At 43.2% G+C, this 20,131-nt stretch overlaps 1 protein-coding gene across 2 annotated transcripts in view; it reads left to right on the top strand.

The window, feature by feature from the left end:
- Window positions 1–12,630: 12,630 nt before the first annotated feature.
- The window catches only part of LOC310861718 (myosin light polypeptide 6), a gene marked incomplete at its 5' end in the record, with an annotated part of 17,162 nt that continues 9,661 nt past the window's right edge, over window positions 12,631–20,131 (top strand). For both annotated transcript variants that reach the window (XM_083769304.1, XM_083769303.1), the window contains one exon: window positions 12,631–12,813. In XM_083769304.1, the coding sequence (XP_083625430.1) occupies window positions 12,631–12,813 (183 nt within the window). The remainder of the gene's footprint in view (window positions 12,814–20,131) is intronic.

The following is a 20,131-nucleotide window of genomic DNA, read 5'->3' as shown; positions in this document are numbered from 1 at the left end:
ATAGATTTCCCCAAAAAATTGATCTTGCTAAAATAAATGACCAGCAAAAAGTTTCTTAAAATAAAAAGAGCATTATAGGAGAACTCACCTGTGTTGGATTCACAACTCGCTCTATCAAGTCGTGCTATAGCTATAGTTTCAGAGACCAATAACCCAAGTAAAGGTGAATATACTCCAGTCTCCCACGGACTCTCAGATAGCCATCAACAGATTCAACACACGAGTGGTACTTTCATCATAGACTGCAGGCAGAGTGTCTGAGTTTTGCCTTTAGCGACCCGATTAAATTAAACCCCTCCTTCAAGCCCCACCCATGTCCAGCTGATCCAAAGACGCGCGTGGCGGGCTCGTGGCCAAAAGTTTCACCAAATAGAGTGACTACACGCGTACACGGTACACGCACACACATGCAAATTGTGTCAGCCTTTGTGTGTGTGTGTGTGTGTGTGTGTGTGTGTGTGTGTGTGTGTGTGTGTGTGTGTGTGTGTGTGTGTGTGTGTGTGTGTGCTGCGTGCTACATGTGCGAGAGAAAGACTGGCACTGCCCATGTGCATTGTTGTCCTTTTGCGCTATATGTTTGGTTTGGAATGAAGCAGAACTGAACTATAAACTGTAGGCTACGTGTTTAATATAATAGGACAGGTTATAGTAACGCGACGTCCTGTGAAATGTGATTTAGCTGCAGGCCTAATCTGAGTGAATCATAATCTCCATCCATTGACTATCTCGGTCTCACTGTCCATGTCCAGTTTAGTTGGATTAGGATTGTTCCACTTAATTACACTCGCCGAGTAAGAGACGCTCTTCAATCTCAGGTTATGTAAGTGGTTTTGACAGTTTAGTGCGCTGAGAGCAGGTGTGTGCGTTGTTCACCCGCTCATTCAATTGTTTTCTTCCGCCTATTATTCTGCCCCCAAAATCTATGGAACGAGTCAGTCCAGAATAAACCGTTTATACGGAATCGAAGATAGATATACATACATACAGATTAGATTAGATCGATATATTGAGTTTGTGCTTAAAATGTACTGTATTCTACAAACTGTTAATAAATATTTCAATCAATCAATCAATCAATCAATATGATAGGCTATAAACCCTCTAGGTGCGGCGGCCTATATATATATATATATATATATATATATAGATAGATAGATGTTTTATTATTTGATTTTTTTTGTCCTAATTAAATAGCCTATACGAAAAGTTTTGTAATCCAATAAATTGGCCTTTATGCTTAGGTGATGATACTTAACCACATCTTACTTTATTTAAATCTTTGATTAATAGTCTAAAAAGGGTGGTTATCCCCTCCCTCTCTGTTTTATAAAGTTAAGACACTTATTGGACCGCATGGCCCAACTGTTTTCAAACTAATCTCTCTGCCCCGCCCAACACAGGGTCCACTTTTTCCCCAATTTTAACAACAAATGCCTTGGCATAACAAACGCTTGCAAGGCCGTGTGCGTGGCGAGCCGCCTCGCGCTGGGGGTTCATTGTAATCATTAGCCATTGACAGCCTGGGCTTGCGAGTCGCACGTGCCCCCGCATTGATCCCATTGTGTGCGCGAGGCCCACATCTGTGCTCGAGACTGCCTGCCCCCCCCCCCCCCTCTCTCTCTCTCTCTCTCCCTCTCTCATATTTTTCCATGTTAACTATATTTTACATGTTTTGGCTTGAGTTATATGGTCACATGGCTAATCAGCAATATTGCACAAAATAGGCACTTATCCAACCACTTATTGAACAAACCTGAACAGATGGCCAGATATATAGGAAGCATGGGGGGGGGGGGGGGGGGGGGGGGGTGCAGTCAGGGGTAGAGGGGGGGGGGGGTTGCAATCTGTTGCTTGGATGCTCACGCGTCACTCGCCTGCCTAAGTTGATGTCTCGTGCTGAAACAGCATATTATCCCAGCTTGCTATAACGGACGGACACACTCCTTATATCAGCTCAGTGTGCGTGAATGCGTTGCGGATGAAGCGAGGAAGGGTCTTCCCCCCCCCCCCCCCCCCCCCCCCATGTGGACCGTATAGCCTACTTTGCATGCGTGCATAGTAGCAACAGCAATGCAAAGTGTCTGCTTCCCGAAAGCTCCCCATGGTACATGCATCCCTGACTGTCCTGATGCCCACACAACCTCTCTCTTTCCCATGAGCCTGAGCCATGGCCTTCACCACACCTGCAGCCTGCAATAGGGAATTGGGGCTCTCAATCCCTGTTGGATCCCAAATGACTGACTGACTGTAGCTGAGGGAAATTGTGCCCTACTCCCACTTTAACTGTAACATATAGAGGCAGCCAGCCTTGTGGAAGAGGTCACACACACAGTGAATGCACCTGATCAGAACTCAACTTGAGGTGAGTTTCCCTTGCCTGAACTTGGGTGCTCAGCAGCTACAGTATAAACATTGGCTCAAATAAACAAAGGAACAACAAATGAAGAAATACAAAACTGATGTAGAATGCATAGCCTCACATCAACATATCTGGCTATTATTGGTGTAATCACTACATGGAATTCTTCATCAGGTCAAAAATAATTTGCCACCGATAATGAAATGCTTTACCAGTGGCATGGTCTTGATCTTGGTAACGTTCCCGTAAGGGGAAAATAGCAGATCTACAGTACAACCTCACAATTTGATGCATTCAGAGTTTACAAGTAGAGCTGCTATTTAACGTACAGCAATACAGTAGGGTTTAAGTAGTTTCAATGACCACTGTACATATACATGTAATGACGAGAAAAATTGTCTCGGATTTAAATATCACACTCAATTCAAGGACCCCACACAGGCTAATCACAATGAGTATTTATTCAAACATTTCTCCAGAATGAGAACCAGTCTGGAATCTCTCATTAGCTTTTTAAGTGCTGTTGTTATTATTACTACTGCCCCCCCACCCCACCCCTTACAAAACCACTGCCACAAGTGAGTTGTCTCTCGCTCTTGTCCCCAGGGATTCAGGGAGGAATTGGGGGGATTCGTACACTGTGCTGACAGATGGGTCCTTGTGCCTGTCTTTTTCTCCACCTCCATCTCCCTGTCCCTTTCCCTCGCTAAAACAGACTCACACACTCGCCTCGCCTCGCACATGCACGCACGCACACACACACACACACACACACACACACACACACACACACACACCAAGACTGCACGAATACAATAGGAATTAAAGCTCTGCACACATGCTCCCTGGGCCGCTGCTGAAAGCTGAGCCCCTTGTACTATTCATAAAGGATGGAGGGAGCTTGGATGAGTGTAAGGGTGTGTGTGTGTGTGTGTGTGTGTGTGTGTGTGTGTGTGCGCGTGCGTGTGTGTGTGTGTGTGTGTGTGTGTGTGTGTGCGCGTCACAGTGCGTGCACATGTTTGTGTGTGCATGTATGTGTGTTGAGGGACAGGAGGCCGAGGAGTGTTCTAATCTACATATATGATCCAGTTTCTAAAATGAAAAGTTTCTCTTCATAGCGTTATCCGTGCATTTTAAACTTTCACCTAACCATTTGACAATACCTCAAGAAATAGCTAAATGTTGCATTTTTGTGCACAAATTTCAGCTTATAGCATTCATCGCGTCATACTAAAAAGTCTTTACTTTTTTTATATAATAAAAATCACACCCGTGTGAAGTGAGGGGCGCTCTTGTCGTCGTACATCATCCAATAAACATTTTATATATATATATATATATATGGGCCGAGCTGAATGAAAACAGTTTCACTGTTTAGAAATGGCGATTTTCTCGTCCACACATGATGTAAATTCTCCATTCATTGTCAATGGCATTTAATGTTTGTGTTAGGACAAAATAGCCGATTTGCTCGTCTACATATGACGTAAATTCTCCTGTCATTGTCAATGGCATTTAATGTTTATGTTGTCACAAAAAGCCAATTTGTATAGGCTATAGGTCGGAGGGGTTAGCTAGCGCCCCTCAAAAAAAAGAGTTCCTTGATTTTTGTTTCTCCAGTTGTAGCCTACCTAAAGTCTGGCAACAATTTATCTTGCACAAGTATGATATTTGTTCTTGACAGCATGCTAATTTGTCTGCCTGTGCCGTGCGGTGCATGCACGGTTTACAGCCACTGTGTGAGTTAAGAAATCCCAGGGCACAACTCTCTCCATTTGCTGCTCACTGAGCCTGAATATGGTTACAAAGCAGACTTTCCTGAGGGAGAGTCTGACAACCCCTCTGACTCCATGTACACAGGGGAGCATCAGTGTGCACAGAGATAGACTATTAACCTCATTTTAATTTATCTATACAAACTGTCTACTCTACAACGATTCTAGTGTCTTTGCTATAGAATCAATAAAGCCATTCTCTGAACAATATTATAGACATTGGCTAGAAAGATTATTATAAAGTTAGACCTTTAATTTAGCAGAAACCAGAGAAGCCACAGAGAATCCTTCTTCCAGACAGTGATGGGGGAAATGAGAATGAAGACCTATGTCTGTCTATGTGTAAATCAAAGCCATATTATACACAGAGACTACTAGATAATTGAAAGCGTAAAATTGCTAATTTCCACACTGCGCCACCTGCAGCCCACTGGACATAATCTATCTGGCTGTGCCTCAACACACAAGACACATGATAGCTGGAGATTCACATACACTTATGCATGAGTGAATAGTTTGACTCCAAACCAGCATTTCAAAACTTTTTGTGAACAGATTTGGTATGAATACTTGGAGTGAATATCAAATTGTCTCATTATTGGTATCACAAAGTAAGTTTTGATAAGCTCTGTTATGATTAAAGCCAAGAAATATGAGCACAGCTTGTTTGCAGCTTATTCCCCTTCCTTTGGGCTAATGGATTTGGAAAACATTCCAATTGGACAGAAATGTAGCTTCAGAATGGGAATTGGGCCCGGGGGCTATTCTCACTAAGTGGGGAGAGATCCATTAAACAAAGGTGCCTGTGGTTTCACATTCAGGATACTTTACAACCTCCATCCCAGGGCATCAACAGTGTTTTGGGGTGTGCAGTTAGAAGGGGCAGAAGGGGGGGAGGAGGTTCCATCTGCCATGTTGGCGGTCCGCAGGGAGACGGGCATATCCCTGGGGTATTTTGGAGAGAGCGGGAGAGAGAAGGGCTGAAAGGATTACACCCAACCACTAATCAAGGATTGTAATCTGTGGGCCCCCATATACAATCCTCTCCACTCCTACAAACAACAATTTGAGATGGAGGATAGGACCTCAGCGCACGGGGATATCTACCTGACACCCAAAACCTGACAAATACAAGAACTAATAGCCTGTACTGGTGTTGTTTTTTAAATTGGAAGAATTAATTGCGTAGGTGTGATTGGCAGACAGCCAGTGTCTCTGTGATCAGGTGCAAGTGTCCCACAAGTGACCCAGTCTGATTTCCAATGTGGCCATTATGCAAATTCAGCAAGAAGCCAAGCCAGCAACCATTAGTCCAACGGAAAAAGCAACTTTCTAATGAAATTAGATTGCCATAGATTTGCATTATATTGGGTTTTATTGTACAGTCATGAATGATTAAAAGTGTACAAACATGATCAAATCATTCAGCTATTACCTACTGGTATATAATTGGATGTTGTACTTGTAAATACTGTAGATGTGTGAAAAGGATTGCATAGAAGTGTATATTTAATTTGTATCTTTAAATGTCTGATGAATTGAAAATGGAGGACCCTTGTGTAAACAAGTCTTAGTGCTTTTTCTGGTTTTATCCTCTTAGCAGATTTTGTATTGACCTGTACTTTCCTTAACTGTACCCATTCTGCAACTGTTAATACAATTTTCAATCAATCAATCAATCAATCAATCAACCAACCCAGTCATTGATTTTTCATCAGATGACGATCCTTAAGCTTAATATATTAATTATACACCATCAACATTGTGGTGTCACTTGTCGAAAAGAAGTACGGTATGCCAGCTAGCAACACCGTCATTCGGTGACATCTTACAGAGTATAAGTAAGCTTGAAGACTAATCTTTGTGTCTTTCTGTCTTTGAATGACTGGAAACCCATGATGCACCGCAATTAAGGTGCAGCTGCAGAGTTGTTGTCACCCAGGTAGACCTTTGCTAGCCTGGCGAGGGGGAGGGGTTTACCCAGGCTATATAGACCTTTGCAGCTTGCATGAAGAATGGCAGGGAATCAAGTTGCCACTAGTTTCATGCTCCCTCGTCAGTATGGTTTTGATGTCTGGAGCCAGGGTGGGGTCCGGGCTGCATGGGAGATGTGGGTTAAGGCTCCAGGACTATAGGAAAAGCTGCCTAATGATGGTGCCAGTCCTCCAGGGCATAGGGAACAGGAGCATCCTGGCCGGCTTCTCTGCTACCTCCTGCAGTATATATGCCCATTGGCTAGGCAGCCACTAAGCTCTCTATCCCCATAGCCTCATTGTTTAGTGGGCCCAACACTGTCAATATTAAGCCTGGCTAATGTGATCTAGAGGCAGCTGGAGCAGCCACGTTTATTACCATGACACAGCCGACTGAGGGGTGTAATATCATTAAAAATAAATCAGGTGGTTTGGAGATTTGCCGTAGCGGGGGGACAGGGGGACGGGACGGGACTTTGAATGGCATTAGGTGGGAGAACTGCCATAATTTCATTAGTCAGTGGGGGCACCTCAGAGGATCTGTTGAAACATTTCCTTTAACGTGGAATAATTCAATTTGTTCTCACAACAGCTCATGTGAAATGAAAGAGAAAAAAAATCAAGATAATTTTTTCCAATTAAGTGGCCAATAATTCTGAAAATGAATTTAGGCCTAGACATGTTTAGGACTATGCAGGCAGTGAACAATCAAATGGGGTTACATAGACCTAACTATAGCCTATGGACCAATGCAGGACTCAGGAGGAGGACCATGTTTGGATTTCTTATGGTGATCAAGCTTTGGAAACACACAGGCCTAAAGTCTATTCCTTTTATGATTGCCCAAAGCGGTGGATTATTTTCACACATTATAAGAAAAACGTGAGGCACTGCTGTCTAATCTTCTTAGTGCTTGACATGATGCTGTCTGCTCGGCAGACAGCCGACTCATCAACAATCAGCTGCATGGCCCCGCGTGAGACATCACGAGACCAGACTGCACTGAATAGGGTTTACATAGCCTACTCGCAGAGCAGAAAACATGAAACATCTTGATCTTCAAAAACGAAGTAGAGCTAATGATAATTAAAAAGTTTACAAGAATACAATTTCCAAGGTTTATAAAACGAATACGATTTTTGTTACGACATAGTTTTTCTTCATTTTCATATTGTTTAAACTTTAATTAATGCGCTAGCCCTTGCCGTTGGTCTTGCAAAGGGTCTTATGTCGCTATTGTTCTGAGGCCAGAGCCACATAAACGGTGATTTCAAGGCCCATTGAGCCGCGATGGATTGTGTCTAAACTCCATTGGGGGTCGGTGAGCATCGATTATTGGAGGACGAACGGGCAAAGTAACGCCCAGAGTTGTAAATCTCAGGAGTGACCTCAGCGGTGAGCGGTCAGTGCGGTGCTAAGCAAGATTATATACGCTTATAATGCAGGGTGAAGTGAAGGGGGCAGGCGGCTGAGGAGGGTCTTAACAAACAGTCGTTATCCCGACTGACCTACCCCAAATTCCCCATACAATTGGCGAATTTGCATTATTTGACATTTAGGCCTAGGCCTACGTGTTAATCAGGTTTAATTAAATATCCTGGCTGATACATTATCCTATATGATGTGATGAATTAATATGGTTACGTCAGGAGGTTGAGCAGCATGGTCACCATGAAACATTATAGGGCTAAGCTATATATATACAATTTTTTATTAACCGAATTTACCGAAGTAGGCTAATAGGGGCTCCTATGCTATTTTGAAGGGCTGGAGATTTCCGGCTATGTTTCACTGACTTCTAGTCTTCTAGACTAAGCATTTTTGTTGATTAATTAGACCGTCCAAGGTTTGTCAAAACGTATGAAAAAGAGGCGTGGCTGTTACTATATACTCGATACGATATGGCCTATCAACATCACATTTTTTAAATTATAATAATCAACCAATGAATCCCATTTAGCTACTGACTTCAGCGATGGCCATATCATGTGATGTGGTTGTGCAATATTGACATCTAGTGGCGAAATTGGCGAATTACTGAATTTCTAAATTAATGTAAAAATGGAATGATGTTTTATATCTGGATGGAATGTTCTAAGAACTAATAATTCCATAACATCTCTCCAAGGACCCCACTGCTATATTATCTTGTATTTACTTGTTTATTATAAGTTTATTAGAAGTATATTTTATTGTTTATTATAAGTATACCAAAGACTCTGAGTTGACTCTTGAGTTGAAATTGGGCCCCGTAAATTCGGAATCCCCCCCCCCACCCCTTTTTCCCCTCACTGTATATGTGTTACCTTTTTACCTACTTTATGATGAATTCCTGTTCTGTTCTTTGGCTATATAGAAGTGTCTATTTGAATGTCTCGTTTTTAATGTGAATGTTTTGATGAATTGAACAAAGTGGACCCTCTTGTAAACAAGTGTAATGCTTTATTGGGTCGTCCACTCACAGTTAACAGTCTTTGTATTGAGTTGCGCTGGAAATGTACTGTATTCTGCAAACTGTTAATAAATATTTCAATCAATCAATCAATCAATCAATCAATCAACGTTTGTACTGTTGACACTTGACACTGTCACCTTTCTTTGCATTGCACTGATTGTACAGCTAGGTTGCACAGTTTTTCCTTGTTTTGGGCGGGATACAGTGAGGACACTGTGACCTGGTGTTGTTGTTTTTCTGCATAGTGCAGGATAGTTGTATAGATAGGCCTACTTTTGGCTACTTTTATTGATGGTGCTTCTTATTGTTATTTCTTATCTATCTAAATCTAACCAACCATGTGATCTCATATAAGCCTACTACATGAGAGTAAAATCCATTGTATACAACAATAAGAAGTAAAAGAATAGCAATCCACGCCCAGCTTCTGTACCACGGAATGTGATGATTTGATTAGCTGAGCACGACATGTGATAATGTATGATGATGTATGATGATAAGAGCGCCCCTCACTTCAAACAAGTGTGATTTGTTTTGGCTTTTTTATGCCTTTATTGATAGGGTACAGTGATTTGACAGGAAAGGAGGGAGAGAGACGGGGAGAAGACATGTGGCAAAGGCCGATGGGCTCTGGACTCAAACCCGCGACACGCCGTCAGGCTGGATTACCGGCCTAGTTGCCTGGACCACCCAGGCCAATAAGTGTGATTTTTAAATAGAATTATACAGTAATCATACCACACTCTGAAGTGCCTTTGTAAGTGTGTATAGTGTTGGTCTAGGCAAGGCCATGTGGTTTTCAACCCTTTTCATACCAAGGTTAATTATGTATTCAGCATTTGAGCTAAGGACCACCATTTGATTTAGTCTCTCAGACCCACGGGGTAGGGCGTTCCACAGTTTAGGTGCTCGTGCGGCAAAAGCCCGGTCACCCTTGGTGACTAGGCGTGTCACACGGACTTGTAGGAGGGCCTCCTCTGAGGATCTCAAAGAGCAGGGTGGATTGTAGGGGCGGAGCAGATCCTTAAGGCTCATACATAGTCTGGATTTACGGTGGTTAGGTGACCACTGAACTACAACATGACATCACGAGCCGCGGTGAAGAGCAAACCACCGCCACCGCTCCAGCCCTTCTCTCTGTTTTTACCCACCACCGCTCAACGTTATTTCAGCTCCGGTGGTCAGCTCACCACCGGAGCGGTGGTCACCTCATCACCGAAAATCCAGACTATGAATAGGCCTTAAATGTACTTAAAAGCTTTTTTTTAATTGATTCTAAAACCCACAGGCAGCCAGTGGAGAGTTGCCAGGATGGGAGTGATATGGGTGCGTTTTCTGGTGTTGGTCAGGAGTCTGGCAGCAGCATTTTGCACCAGTTGTAGGCGGGAGATGGATTTTTGTACAGACCGTTACAGTAATCCAACCGAGATGTTATAAAAGCGTGAATGACTTTCTCTAAATCTGCAAATGACAGGATAGACTTGATTTTTTGGTTCTGAGCTGGTAAAAACACGACTTAACAACTTTTTAAACTTGGACATTAAAAGTAAGATCAAAGAAAGTCAAAGAAAACACCTAGATGTTTGGCTACTGGTTGCACAGCACTCGATAGGTTGCCAAGGTCGACTTTTAAAGTGGTTGTGGGGTTTTGGGGGCCAAAGAGAACAATCTCAGTTTTATATAATGATTTTTTATATATTATGCTTTTAAGTAGTCTCTCTTAAAAAGTCGTTTTATGGTCTTTTATATAGTAACTGTATATGTGTGTACTGTGATTTCTTGTTGTCTTTACCACTGCACAAAATAAGTTTCAGAAAGAAAAAAATTAGTTCTTTGAAGTTGAAGTTGAACATCAGCTGACAAAAAAAGTAAAGGGCTAAAATAATTGTCAGACTAATAGACTAAAACGCCAACAGTTTTTGTTGACTAAAAGTAAACAAATAAATGTACGGTTTCTTGGACTAAGATTCCTATACAGGATCTCCTCACTGGTCAACAAAAACACCTTGAAGACCCTAACAAGAGCCCTCGTACAAGGTTTCTTCGACTATGCATGCACCTCCTGGTAGCACCGACAGCACCTCTAAGGCCCTTAAAACAAGGCTCCAGACATCCCAAAACAAACTGGCCAGGCTACTACTTGGCCTCACTCCCCGAACCCACCTCACCTCTGCCCACTTTGACAGGCTGGAATGGCTTAGGGTTGACGACAGAGTACAGCATCTTGCAATGGGTCTGGTCCACAAGATTTGCTACACCACCAAGATACCCATGTACCTGTCTAAATACTGCCTTAACGTCAACGAAGTCCACACCCACAACACCAGAGGGAGTTCAACAAACCATATGCAACCCAGATTCGGCACAAACAAGGGACTAAATTAATTTCGCTCCTATGCCACCTAAATGGGGAACGCCCTACCAACAGTCATTAAGAAATGCAAATCCCATGACTCCTTCAAAACTGCTCACAAAGGGCACCTACGGATGGCTGCAATTTGAAACTGGCTCCTGTAAAATCGGAATCCCCCACCCACCCCTTTTCCCCCTCACTGTATATGTTTCTTTTCCCTTTTTAACTCCTTTATGATGATTTCCTGTTTTGACTATATAGTTGTGTATATTCGACGTCTCTAAATGTTTTGATGAACTGCAGCTAAAACTGCTTTCAAAGTCCAGAAAGACTGGACTGGACAGAAGGACTGGTTATATCAGAGTGGTGATTGAGGCTCAAACCATTAGAAATAAGTTTGAGGGACATAGACAATATGATATTGGGAGAGCATAGCCTACTACATGATGGGCGTGGTGGGACGGTCCTTTGTTAGGAACTTAAGCTCAGACTATGGCCCTCTGTTAAAGCGTCCAACAAAACATATTCAATTTCTTGTAACAATTTTAGAAAAGCAATAAGCCAAGCGAGGTCTCAGTTTACGCTACCTCTATTTTATAATGGCTGAGGGGCGTAATGAGGCGCTAGCCGAGTACCTCTGACCCTCTCAGCCATTATAAAATTATAAAAACCCTCTCAGCCATTATGTAAACTGAAAGCTCTAGAGGCTTATTGCTTTATTTTACTCTGTATATGTGTATAATGGGACACAATAAGAATCTTGGATCTTGAACAACAAAAATGATTCTGAATCTGAATCACATAATGCCAATCTTTTCCTCATTTGCTCCACAAATAAATCATCAATTTGTCCACCGCCTTGCTTTTTACATGGTTATAGAATGTAGGCTATATGCATAAAGTGCAGCCTGATGCACATACAGTAAGAGATTCGTCAACATGAGTCATGCATATGTGAAGTTGTGAACTTCAACCTCCCCAGAGTGAAACATATTCTAAATTTGGACATCTATGATTGGTGTGTTCCCCTCCTACTCTACCAAAGCCTCATCTTCAGTGTTTCAGCAGCTCTACAGAAAGCCGGAGCGACAGAGAATATCCGGGGAACAGAGCAACAAAATAGAACAACTATTATTAGCTGACTGAATATAAAGGAGGCAAACAATAATGTGTTCATAATATAACTGCTGGCATCGGAGACTGATGGCAGCCAGGCCAGTGTTTTGTGGATTGAGATGTGTCAAATCACTCACGCTTCCTTTTCTGTGTACTATTGAGGTGGGCGCTAATCACTCTGCAGTCTGCACGCTTCCACACTCACCAACTCCCTCCCACCTTTCTGACCCAAATAAAAGCATGCAGTTAAAGTCAAACCGCTGAGCTTGATTCTCTCTATACACAACCCGCCCCATCCTCGTCTCATCCTATAGCTTCACTCACTCTTCCATAGATCCACCTCTGGCTCGTCCACCTGCCAGTCCTCCAGACATCATCACCCTCATTCTCTCTCTCTCTCTCTCTCTCTCTCTCTCTCTCTCTCTCTCTCTCTCTAACCCCCCAGGGAATACACATCTGACATACTTTCTTCTTTCGTAGCTCCGTCGGTGCCTCCTCTCTCTTCTCAACCACCACACCGCTAGCAGCTGGTGCAGGGAAAAGAAGCAGGTTTGGGCTGTATTCTTTTTGGGCTGGCTTTCTGGACGTCGGAACTCGGAATGGCCCCTAAACGAGAGCCCTCCGTTAAGAAGTCGCCATCATCACCACCAGGGGACCAACCGAGACTCGGGCCCCCATTCCCATGCATCCCTGCGACCGCTCCACCTCCAAGACCACCCCCGGAGCAGAAGCCCAGGATGCTGCGCCCCTCGGACTCCCCATTTGACTCCAGCACAATGGAGGTGAGTGAAGCAACTACTGCAATGTACTTTACATTACAGTAGTCATGTAGTCACTAGTATCCAGTACTGTTGTTGACAAAGCTAATGTGGGGCATGAGTGACTATAGAGGCCTAGAAGTTCAAGCCTGTAAATTTGTCAACATTAACAAAACTGCATGCTGAACTGTAGCATAGCTGGTACATCGCAATGCAGTCAGTGACATGCACTAAAAATATCAATGCAACAATCAGTTTAGTGCATATAAAATCATGATTGTCTACTAATAGAATATCTTTTTGATAATTTGCAAGAAGCTAGAATTCATTGAATCTTAACATAATTAGGCCAAAATGGTAGATTTACTCTTATGAGTAAGAATCAGATTAAAAACAGAAATAGGGCATTAACGAGATCAAGACTGCTTGTCTTGTCTGTGGCCTCCTTAGGGAGGAATGGGCTGTTTGCCTCGATGCTATTACTGGAGGTTCCTTTAATTAGAAGGGAGATTTAATTAAATAGCTATTCTTTCTCCCCCTGCAGGCAACTTGTTATTATACTGCAAGACGGCCAAAATAAAGACAAAAGAAATCGTTGATCTAAAAAAACTGCAGAATCAAATAATAAGAACATTATAAACAAATCAAAGCAAACAAACCAATGGTTAACCACTTAAAGGACAACGTCAGTCACCCATTTTTCTTTTTTTTTTCTTTTTTTTTTTTTTTGCGGCTTACGCCTTTTATTGATTTTTGAAGGGACAGACAGTAGGCTGACAGGAAACGGGAGAGAGATGGGGGGATGACATGCAGTAAGGGCCGTGTCGGGTCCGGGAGTCGAACCCGCGGCACACTGCGACTGGATAACCAGTCCGGTGCCCAGACCGTTACGCTACGGCCTGGGCCAGTCACCCATTTTCAACCTATCTTCATACTGTATAATTGGTCCCCACTAATACTAATAAAATATGTACTGTAAAATGGTACAAATTTAATAGAAAGCCTGCAGTTTCTATGACTTTTGGATTCCCCCATCGATGATGTTACTGTTAGGCACGTTTCTGAAGTGTCTACACAGCCTTCCTCTCTGAGACACAGACTGAGTAGACAAAAACGTTACCATATTATTATGAGCATTGTTGAAGACCAATTCAAATTTAAAATGGCAGCCTAGCGGTCCGGGCACCTATAGGTAATCCAGCCTGACAGCATGTCAGTCCTGGTCCACCTAGGCTGGTAATCCAGCCTGACAGCATGTCAGTCCTGGTCCTGGTAATCCAGCCTGACAGCATGTCAGTCCTGGTCCTGGTAATCCAGCCTGACAGCATGTCAGTCCTGGTCCTGGTAATCCAGCCTGACAGCATGTCAGTCCTGGTCCTGGTAATCCAGCCTGACAGCATGTCAGTCCTGGTCCTGGTCCACCTATAGGTAATCCAGCCTGACAGCATGTCAGTCCTGGTCCTGGTAATCCAGCCTGACAGCATGTCAGTCCTGGTCCACCTAGGCTGGTAATCCAGCCTGACAGCATGTCAGTCCTGGTCCTGGTAATCCAGCCTGACAGCATGTCAGTCCTGGTCCACCTAGGCTGGTAATCTAGCCTGACAGCATGTCAGTCCTGGTCCTGGTAATCCAGCCTGACAGCATGTCAGTCCTGGTCCACCTAGGCTGGTAATCCAGCCTGACAGCATGTCAGTCCTGGTCCTGGTAATCCAGCCTGACAGCATGTCAGTCCTGGTCCTGGTAATCAGGCCTGACAGCATGTCAGTCCTGGTCCTGGTAATCCAGCCTGACAGCATGTCAGTCCTGGTCCTGGTAATCCAGCCTGACAGCATGTCAGTCCTGGTCCTGACAGCATGTCAGTCCTGGTCCTGACAGCCTGACAGCATGTCAGTCCTGGTCCTGACAGCATGTCAGTCCTGGTCCTGACAGCATGTCAGTCCTGGTCCTGACAGCATGTCAGTCCTGGTCCTGACAGCATGTCAGTCCTGGTCCTGACAGCATGTCAGTCCTGGTCCTGACAGCCTGACAGCATGTCAGTCCTGGTCCTGACAGCATGTCAGTCCTGGTCCTGACAGCATGTCAGTCCTGGTCCTGACAGCATGTCAGTCCTGGTCCTGACAGCCTGACAGCATGTCAGTCCTGGTCCTAGGCTGGTAATCCAGCCTGACAGCATGTCAGTCCTGGTCCTGACAGCATGTCAGTCCTGGTCCTGACAGCATGTCAGTCCTGGTCCTGACAGCATGTCAGTCCTGGTCCTGGTCCTGGTCCTGGTCCTGGTCCTGGTCCTGACAGCATGTCAGTCCTGGTCCCGACGACCTTTGCTGCATGTCTTCCCCCAATCTGTCTGTCTGTCAAGTGTCAACCCACTACTGTATAAAATATCCTAGAAAACAATGCAGACATTTATTGTTTTATTAAACTTTTTTTCATGATCGGTTGGTTCAACTGTAGCAAGCCTATTGCCCCCCAATCTCTCCTGTTTTGATTCAAGATAAAGAACAAACAAGCTCCGGCCGTGCGTGCTGGGTCATATGCAAAATTGTTTATTTTGATCGCTTGAAAATTCTTTTTTTCCTACACATCTGCTGTCTTTCATTATGACCAAATACGATGCACAGCGTTTTGTCTCAAAGGGGCTTCTGTAAAAAGGCGAACAAGCCTATGACAAAGCATGCATGCTCTGAGCTATCGGTGCGTTCTGAATGGAGTTTTCTTTTTTCACCTCTACTGGTTGTTGGCTATAATAACATCAGATTGCGGTAAGAAAAGCACTGGTGGCCTGGGCTGGCCAAATGGTCCGGGTACCTAGGTTGGTAATCCAGCCTGACAGTGTGTCATGGGTTCGAGTTCCGATCCCGACGACCTTTGCCCCCAATCTCTCTCCCTGTTTTCGGTCCGGAATTCTCCTTTAAGACAGGTAAGCCAATGTAGGCGTACAGAAGGGTCGCAATCAGGTCACCTAAAATGTAAATGTATTTAGAAAATGTAATATTATAGGGATGTTTGAGCTGAAGAGATTATTCTTCTCTATGAGTGTCCCACATTAGGCTTGACACCATTTATCTAAAGTTGTTTCAGCTTTGCTCCCATAACCATGCTTTCTATGCTATTTCTATTTGATGTCTTTTTTATGTTTTCTTTGTTGTAGTCATAGCCTGACCCATTTAGCTTGAGTGTAAGTAGGTGGGCGTTCCACATTTTGGTGGCATAGTAGCTAAATTAATTTAGTCCCTTTTTTGTGCCAAATCTGGATTGCACATCGTTAGCCTCATAGGATAAATGCCTAAGTCATTTTTTATGATTTTCGGATAATAAGAAAAAACACATTTTCTCGCAAGTATGTAAGAGTTTTTAATGCAGATTTTTACAATGGCTTCCTGAGGGGTTAACAAAATGTTTTTTACAAAAAGATAAACATGAGAGTCATTCCATAACAAATAAAAGTGACTTAGGCCATTTTCAAGAAAATAATCTGTGACTTAGGCATTTTTTAATACATGTCTACTAAACACCTGGGGGTCTATTAGAGTGATGTTAACTCCATACTAAACACCTGGGGGTCTATTAGAGTAATGTTAACTCCATACTAAACACCTGGGGGTCTATTAGAGTAATGTTAACTCCATACTAAACACCTGGGGGTCTATTAGAGTAATGTTAACTCCATACTAAACACCTGGGGGTCTATTAGAGTAATGTTAACTCCATACTAAACACCTGTGGGTCTATTAGAGTAATGTTAACTCCATACTAAACACCTGGGGGTCTATTAGAGTGATGTTAACTCCATACTAAACACCTGGGGGTCTATTAGAGTAATGTTAACTCCATACTAAACACCTGGGGGTCTATTAGAGTAATGTTAACTCCATACTAAACACCTGGGGGTCTATTAGAGTAATGTTAACTCCATACTAAACACCTGGGGGTCTATTAGAGTAATGTTAACTCCATACTAAACACCTGGGGGTCTATTCGAGTAATGTTAACTCCATACTAAACACCTGGGGGTCTGTTAGAGTAATGTTAACTCCATACTAAACACCTGGGGGTCTGTTAGAGTAATGTTAACTCCATACAGAACACCTGGGGGTCTATTAGAGTAATGTTAACTCCATACTAAACACTGGGGGTCTATTAGAGTAATGTTAACTCCATACTAAACACTGGGGGTCTGTTAGAGTAATGTTAACTCCATACTAAACACCTGGGGGTCTGTTAGAGTAATGTTAACTCCATACAGAACACCTGGGGGTCTATTAGAGTGATGTGTTAACTCCATACTAAACACCTGGGGGTCTATTAGAGTAATGTCAACTCCATACTAAACACCTGGGGGTCTATTAGAGTAATGTTAACTCCATACAGAACACCTGGGGTCTATTAGAGTGATGTTAACTCCATACTAAACACCTGGGGGTCTATTAGAGTGATGTTAACTCCATACTAAACACCTGGGGGTCTATTAGAGTAATGTTAACTCCATACTAAACACCTGGGGGTCTATTAGAGTAATGTTAACTCCATACTAAACACCTGGGGGTCTATTAGAGTAATGTTAACTCCATACTAAACACCTGGGGGTCTATTCGAGTAATGTTAACTCCATACTAAACACCTGGGGGTCTGTTAGAGTAATGTTAACTCCATACTAAACACCTGGGGGTCTGTTAGAGTAATGTTAACTCCATACAGAACACCTGGGGGTCTATTAGAGTAATGTTAACTCCATACTAAACACTGGGGGTCTATTAGAGTAATGTTAACTCCATACTAAACACTGGGGGTCTGTTAGAGTAATGTTAACTCCATACTAAACACCTGGGGGTCTGTTAGAGTAATGTTAACTCCATACAGAACACCTGGGGGTCTATTAGAGTGATGTGTTAACTCCATACTAAACACCTGGGGGTCTATTAGAGTAATGTCAACTCCATACTAAACACCTGGGGGTCTATTAGAGTAATGTTAACTCCATACAGAACACCTGGGGTCTATTAGAGTGATGTTAACTCCATACTAAACACCTGGGGGTCTATTAGAGTAACTGTTGTTTGCTGTGTATGCAATGTAAAAATGCCCAAGTCACACAAAGTGAGTTAGGCGGCAACGTAAAAATGCTCAAATCACACAAGTGACTTAGGCAGATCATCATTTTTGAAGATAGTGAGCTTTGTGATTGGCTGAGGACATAGGCGCTAATCCAGGACGATGCAGCAGCCCCAGGAGAGCACCTGTAGGCAGAAATCTCAATTTCGCCAAAAAATGACTTTGGCATTTATCCTATGAGGCTAACGACATGGTTTGTTGAACTCACTCTGGTGTTGTGCGTGTCAACTTTGTTGACAGTAAGGAAGTAATTAAGACAGGTACATGCCTACATGGGTACTATCTTGGTGGTGTAGCAAATCTTGTGGACCAGACCCATTGCTGTACTCTGTCGTCAACCCTAAGCCATTCCAGCCTGTCAAAATGTCAGTGGTGAGGTGGGTTCGGGGAGTCCGAGGCCAAGTAGTAGCCTGTTTGTTTTGGGAAGTCTGTTTTAAAGTTTTAAAGGCCTTTGAGGTGCTGTGGTACCAAGAGGAGCATGCATCATTGGTCGAAGAAACCTCCTGTTCTGGGTCTTCAAGGTGTTTTTGTTGAATACTGGACAACTCACCCCGGTGCTAGCCCGTTTTTCCTCCAGGAATTTTCACCAGTGAGGGGGATAACTTTGTAATATGCTATTGGCTGTTTGTATTCTTTTTGGAAAAATATAAAAAGATACTCCTGTGGAAAGGCTATATTATTTTACTTATATTGACCCTATAAACAATTTAGTATTATTTAGTATAATTATGTAAGGTTTTGCCCACTCAAATGGTACCTCGTCAGATAATCCCCACATATCCTACAACAACTTCTGTGAACAGACTTCACTGTAGTAGCTTTTCATAAATTATATTTGTACTTAGGTTGTCTGCTGTCATAAAAGTTTATAGTTAGAGAAATTCAAAGTCCAGCCGTCTGCTGTCCAGCCTCTCCCACCAGTTGTCTTGTTACCTTTTTGTTAACAAGTGAGGAGATCCTGTATAGGAATCTTGTTCTTTGGTTGACTTTTTTGATTACGTTGGTGGCCATTTTATCATCGGAAAGATTTGCCTCCAGGATGGAACCTAGGTTGGTAATTTCATCTTTTCGTATGATAATATTGTCACCCACTCTAACCCAGGGGGGCAGTGAAGCCAATAGTGTCTGAAGCCAGTAGGAAATCCTGACTTCCTGAAAGTTCATATAATGGCCTGTTGTGGCGCTGTCATTCTGTCTGTCTGTCTGTCTGTCTGTCTGTCTGTCTGTCTGTCTGTCTGTCTGTCTGTCTGTCTGTCTGTCTGTCTGTCTGTCTGTCTGTCTGTCTGTCTGTCTGCCTGCCTGCCTGCCTGCCTGCCTGCCTGCCTGCCTGCCTGCCTGCCTGCCTGCGTGCCTGCGTGTGTGCGTGTGTGTGTGTGTGTGTGACTGTGTGCGTTGGTCGTGGGGACCATAAGAGGAGGACAGACCTCCTGAGGTCTGCTGGAAAGTAGCCCACTCCAGAGTAGACTTGTGGCACCAGTGACTGTCCATGATCTCAACCTAAAGGAGCACTGGATTCCCACTTTACATTGCCAGGTTTCCATCACCATTGATGAAAAGTAGTAAACCCCATAAGCATTTACTCAAGTAGCCTATATACTACTGTATACTATAGCACACTGCAGTACAGTTTTGAAGTACTTTATTTTACTTGAGTATTTCCATTATTTGATACTTTACACTTCTCCACTACATGATCTCAGAGTCAGATATTTTCTTTTTAATCGATTATTTAAAAACTTGAGTTACAAGTTACTTTGTAGATGTATATTAAAGGACCACTTCACCACTTTTCAACCTGTTCATTGGTCCTCGCTAATGTTCATGATAAAATACCACCATTTTCTACTCAGTATGCTGTTCAGAAACCCGTCCACCAGTGACATCATCGTTAGGCAGATTTTTTGAGTGGTGCAGCCACTCAATTGAACAGCAACGTGTGTCCCTTTTTTTGCGACCGCAGGTTGCAGTTAACTATTAAATCGTGCATTTCCCGTCAGTTGGTCACGCCCCATATATGGTCAGTCATGCCTTGTGACATCACGTGATGCCATCAATATTAAGCCCATATGGAGATCCCTGATGTCATCAATATTGGCCAGCAACTCTACATCTGACCTCAAACCCTTAGATCTATGGAGCTGACCTGTTCTTACAATCCATATATTGATCCATCCCCATCCACCCTTCCAATTCGATGTCTCCCTTTTGACTGATACCTGTCCATTTAATTTTA

Source organism: Protomyctophum parallelum (genome assembly GCF_964188405.1).
Source record: "Protomyctophum parallelum genome assembly, chromosome: 7".
Classification (NCBI taxonomy): Eukaryota; Metazoa; Chordata; class Actinopteri; order Myctophiformes; family Myctophidae; genus Protomyctophum; species Protomyctophum parallelum.
This window is presented reverse-complemented; position numbering and strand designations above follow the sequence as displayed.